At 29.8% G+C, this 6,175-nt stretch overlaps 1 protein-coding gene across 1 annotated transcript; it reads left to right on the top strand.

The window, feature by feature from the left end:
• Positions 1-4,368: 4,368 nt before the first annotated feature.
• Positions 4,369-5,163, top strand: LOC132045089 (SKP1-like protein 11). Its single transcript, XM_059435613.1, has one exon. The coding sequence runs from the start codon at positions 4,435-4,437 to the stop codon at positions 4,861-4,863; it is 429 nt and encodes a 142-aa protein (XP_059291596.1). The 5' UTR covers positions 4,369-4,434; the 3' UTR covers positions 4,864-5,163.
• The last annotated feature ends 1,012 nt before the right edge of the window (positions 5,164-6,175 follow it).

Below are 6,175 nucleotides of genomic sequence, written 5' to 3' on the forward strand. Positions count from 1 at the left end.
GCTCATTAAGATTAAAATGAGAAGTTTAAAGTTAAATTGTTACATGCTAAATATAGCAAAGTGTTATTTAAAAAAAAAAGAGTGTCACATAAATTAAAACAGAAGGCTTATTAGTTTACGTTATTGATAATTCCACTATCTCAATTAATGTGGCATGAAGTTAAGAAGGAAAGAATTTTTTTTAAAAATTAATAATCTAATATAAATCATAAATATTTGTAAAATATAAAAAGTCATAAATATTTTTGTCTATAAATTATTTTATTAAAAATACAATTTATAGTTTAAAATTAAATTAATTTCTAAACAAGAAAGTATGACATTAAAAAAAGTATGAATTGAAAAAGAACGAAATACTATTTTAATTTATTATTTTATTACTAATAATAGAGTTCCAGCTGCTTCTGGTCCTTGCCGACCAAATGGACGCGTTTACTTTTCTTATGCTTTTCTGTAACAAGTTGTAAATGTCTAAAATATTTTACGATGATAGCAGATACGTGGCACGGTGACAGAAATTGAAACCTAGGTAGACTTACCTACTAAGTACCAACTTGAGAAGATGTGGACACCAACCCGGTTTAACGTTGATACTAGTGGCCATGCACGGGCCCAATGTTGCAGTTTATGTTTTCTCTTTTCTGGTAATTTTTTTCAATTATTACCTTAAAGCTAAAATTCAACACAAACTTTTATAAAAAGATCAGCTCGATACACTAAGCTTTCACTAACAAGCTTTTATAAAAATACTTCTTTTTTTGAGACAAATTTTATTAAAGTGCTTCAAGAGCATGACATGAGAGCATTCAAAAATTCTATAGCATGAAAAGTAATTGGTGGTTTGTATGGTTTAAAAAAAATTTGAGCATAAAAATATTGAAGTCCTAAGAAATGTAAAAATATCATTATTTTGTGAAAGAAATGCTAAGTGTTGTGTGTTAACGTTGTATGATACTTGTAGAAGCACCACTTAATATAAAACGGAGGGAATATTTTATAAAATATTTATAATATTATTTTATTATTGATATCGCAAACACTTAACTAGATTAACATGATTATGTTTAAACTGCACCACAAATAAAGGAAAAGAATTGCATGTTGGGCTGGGATGGGTATAAAATTGTGTGGGGAAGAGTGTGCTGACATATAATGACATAAACAAAGGTCATTTTAGTTGAACCAGTCGAAAATATATTCAGAAGCTACAGTAAAATTCCTTTAAACCCAATCACATTGTTTCATTTCGGCTGGAATGACCGAAATGCCCCAAAAAAGCTAAGCAACCATGTTGGAAAACTCGTGCTCTGCAAGGGCCCAATATATGTATATAATTTTTATCAATATTTTGAATTTTTTTAATTATATTTATATGAGAAGAAATTTATAATATTTGTCGTATAATTTTTTAATAGCTAAATTAAAAAATTAGAATATTGAGTTGATCTAACTGAATTTAACTTCAAATATTAATCAATTTAACTCTCGATAAGCAAAAATATCACATGAATTGGAAAATAACATATTTTGTTACTATATGCAATAATATTTTTCATTTGCTATATTTCAAGCGAGTCCGTTAGGTACACCAAAAGTTACAATGTACACTGTAAAAGAAAGACACAGAAAAATGTTCAATACTTTTTCTAAAATATGTCCAAACGAGCTTATTCAGCATTATCCTTCTACTCATAGAAACATACTGGACAGTTTAGGTTTTTTCCTTTGTCCTTTTTCATTTAAAATAAATGTGTAGAATAAATTGTTAATGTTTTTCTTGTGAACTTGTAATCAAACATTGAAGAATCTATGGAAATTTTTTCTTCAGTTAAAAAAATATGCACGAACACAACTGTAATTCTCACATACTTTTTTCCAACTTAACTCTATATTTTTTAAAAAAACAAAAAAGATACCACAATTTTTATGTCCATATGTCTAGTTAGAATTTCAAATAATAACATATTTTGTGTGGATTATTTCGTTATTTTATTTATTAATCATTTTTAATTTGAAATGAAATTTTTTAAGTCTTAAACATTTGTAAAAGAAGGAAAAAGAGAGAAGCAAAGAACAAAGGAGTGAAAACACGTAATATTTCAGATAGCTCTACTGAAAGCTTTGTGTGTGTACATATAAAATAAATTGAGAAGGAAGGGAAACTGAGAAAAAGGGCAAAAAGCTGCCAAACATAGCAGGTGTCCCTCTAGCATCACACTGCTGTTGCTCTTTGGAATAGAATGGTCCTCTAATTCCTCAATATCTACCAAAATACCTGTGGACAATTATGCAATAAGAGTACAAATCAGGGGCAAAAGAGAAACATGAAAAAGTGGTAAGTGATGATAATGAGATAAGGAAAGGACAATTTAGGCAAAACATTTAAAAGTGTATGCAGCAGCGACGATTAATTTTTTTTTTGGCCAATAATAACATTTCATTGTGACTGGAATGACTAAATTACCCTCAAAATTGTCAAGCAAGCATGTTGACGTGCTGCTTGCTTATCCCCTCTTATAAGATAGTAAAAATAAAAATCTAAAAAATCTCCAGAATATTCATAATTTATCAATTTTAATAAGTACTTAAAGTATAGGGTGTGATTGTTACGTTTTCAAGTTACAACCTTCCTTATCTAATACCGTCCGGCCGAGTGCTAAAATGAAAAGTGCCAAATCTGAAACCAAACAAAGTTGACGAAACTGAAACGAAACAAAGTTGCAAAAACTGAAATGAGAATTAAAACCAAAATTACTTCAAGCAAAACATATATCCGTGCGTCAAGAACAGCAAACTAGATTCTTACTCAGAATAAATATAAGGGATAGACTAGTAAAAAGTAACAAAGAGAGTATCAAGTTTGAGCTAGAGAGGAAAGTGTAAATTCTCTAACATGTCCCCAATAAAGCTTAATATGCTAAATATATGTACCAATTGAGAAAAGAACTAGTTTCAATGAGACATATATAACAAAGTTCTTTTACCCATTTTTTTTAAAAGGTTCTTATAAAAAGGAAAATAGGAAAGAAGAAAAGATTATTGTCTAATTTGTCGTCGTTCAAGTTTTACAATTATTAGCTTCCGCACGATGAATTATTATTTCGATCCCACTTTGGAATTCTATTGATGATAGAGGGCACGTGAATTAGGGGATTGCTTTCGCTTTCAAACATTCTAATTCATATATAGCTGTATTTTTGCTTTTGAACTGATTTTCCTTTAAAAATAAAATCTTTTCTCCTGATTGAAAACATATATTCCTACGTACTGTGTTTTAACGTTTTTCTTTTTGGTTATTCTTTCTGAAGAAAATATGCATACGTACTGAAAAGACGTGTTTGGTGTTTGAATAGAAAAACAAGATTTCATGCATCTAGCTTCCAGATTCTCTTTGGTCAAATCAGTTCTTTCTTAAATCAGCTCTTTTCATAAAAGTTAGTGAGCAGGTATATAAAGCTTGTATATATTTCTCGAACATAGAATGTGCTAGCCCATGATCTAGCTGAATTCTCTATTTTCCTCTTATCTAGTATTTCTTGGAATTATGTTTTTCCAGATTGGATTGTAAATAATGCATATGAACATTTGACATGGAAGTAATATAATGAAGCAATATAATTTACTGAAAAAAATAAAATCCTATGCGAGGTCCAACTCGGAAGCTGGAGAAGTAGTTGCTAACTTGCTATGTTAAATTGAATTGTATGTCAATATTGAATACTAAAACATGACTAAATAAACTGAAAATGGTCATACTTATCGTTGTAATATTAAGAATAATTATATTTGTCTCCGTTCCACTTTTTAAATATTTAAACTCCTACAGTTAAAATTTTGATCATATTTTACTCCACCCGTTAAATGGCTTGGTCACAGTTTAAAAATAAAATAAAATAGCTGATCTGGAAATAATTTTAAAAACCCGGTTCATTTTAATCAAACCCACCGACACCAACATCCCCATTTTACTCAAACCCATTCAATTTTCCATAATATTGTTTTCTCCTTTTTAATAACTTGCTACTTTTAAGCTCGATCATTCCCAAGTTCTGAGGAAAAACGAAGTTCTCCGTCTCTTATTTTTTCTTTCCGTTTTAACAATTCCTAGTTCAATCAGGAAAGTGAAAACTCTAATGCTCTATAAAATAAATCAGTTAGCCATTGAAGAAATTAAAACATATTGAAAAAGTAATTCAAAGTCGTAGGAAATTAAAATTAATTAGAATTTGGTTATTTTAATTCATGTCTAATTAGCATTTATAGTCAAATTTATATAGAAATAGGTTTTCCCGTTTTGAGTTGAAGTAGGTTTCGTACTATTATAAATATAAGTGTTGCTACAGCTATTTACATATCGTGGAGATTGTAGATAACATTGAGATTCATAAAAATTTCAAATAAATATTTTTCCTTCAAAACACGATACTTTTCATCATGATGTCTTCAGAAAAGCTCTTAACCTTAAAGACCAGGGACGGTGAAGAGTTTGTATTAGAAGAGGCAATGGCTTTTAGGTCACTAACCATCAAGAACGCAGCTTCAAACTACACCATTAATAATACTCCTCTGCCTATCAATGTCGAAATCAATACAATGATCAAAGTGATTGAATACTGGAAGAAACACTCGAAGAGAGGTATCTCAGAGGACGAGTTGATGAGTTTTGACAAGAATTTCTTTAAGTTATTGCACAACTCGGAATTGTTTGATCTTGTAGTAGCTGCTGATTATCTTGCCGATAAGGAGTTGTCCAATGCGGCATGCGAACAAGTTCTTGATAAAATCACAGGGAAAACACCACAAGAAATACGTGATATTTTCAACATCAACAATGATTTTACCCCTACTAGCTTGGGCGGTTGAATGACTTTCTAGCAATGTTTTTTTTTTTTTTTTTGGGTTGAAATTGTGTAGCTATACCTTTGTGTTTTGTTCTTGTTTCTAGTCATATGGGGGTAATTATATAAAGAGAGTATTGTTATACAGTTGACTATTGTTGTTATTGGTAAATTGTTGTTATAGAGAAGTAAAATATAACATTAAAAATTCATTCCAAAAAACTTAACTGTTATAAAAAGGTGGTGTTATATATGAATGTTAGTTATAAAGAAATTCGTATTACATATCCCATACATTATCTTCCCTTGCTGAAATTAAGACTATATTTTGAGTTTGTTGAGTTTGTTTTCCTTCCCTTTTTTGGGATTATGTGGTAGGTTCATTAGACTAAATGTTTAGATATATATATATACGAATTGGAAAAAAAAAAAAAAAAAAAAAAAAACAAGCACATGGAAACTTACATTACTCAAATATCATATGTAAGTGAAAATGACTTAACGCTGCTACTTTAAGACTCTATATTACAAAATATAACGATATTTTTCTTATTTACAAAACATAACAACAAATTTAACTTTAACATATGGAAAGCACCGGTGACTCATTCTACATTTTAACTTTTTTTTTTCTTCAAAAAATTTGATTGTTCAAATTTTATACGTTCAGAAAATATCTAATCATTTGTTGTTCAACCAAAAAGTCATTTGAATAGGCTAATTGTTCATCATTTTTCGGCTGAAAAGTTTGGCATACTCATTACAATGCGATTTTAATATGACTTATACGATATGTACTGCTTGCATGCATGGGACACACGTGGATGTGTATATATATATATATATATAAACTGCTTTCGTTTTACTATTCAATGCCATGCTATTTCACTATGTTCTGTCTGGACTTCAATTTTTACCATAATGGAACTTGTAAAGACCAAAAGAAATACTTATCTGCAGCAAAACAAGAAACTTTCTTCATTCATCTTTCCTAACAGTGACGGATCTAGAATTTATACGTCGTGGGTGCTTCATTAACACAAACATTAGGATGATATGACCAAACTGTCGAGAAAATTACCGAATTTCCCAAAATAGCCCTACGACCCCAAGCAGCTCTCGGTAGCCGCTTCTATATAAGTAGTAAAGTATTGCAATATATATTTATGAAACAATGGTAGTTACTTTACTTACTAATAAAGAAAAAATGGGTGGCCCACTTGCCTAACATGTCAATGAAATGTAATCTCTTAATCACACTAATTCTTGAAGAAGCGTTTTGGCCTTACAAGACAAAGCTCCTATTTAACACCTTACATAGTGGATGGATTTCCACA

This window comes from Lycium ferocissimum, unplaced genomic scaffold, assembly GCF_029784015.1.
Source record: "Lycium ferocissimum isolate CSIRO_LF1 unplaced genomic scaffold, AGI_CSIRO_Lferr_CH_V1 ctg60, whole genome shotgun sequence".
Lineage (NCBI taxonomy): Eukaryota > Viridiplantae > Streptophyta > Magnoliopsida > Solanales > Solanaceae > Lycium > Lycium ferocissimum.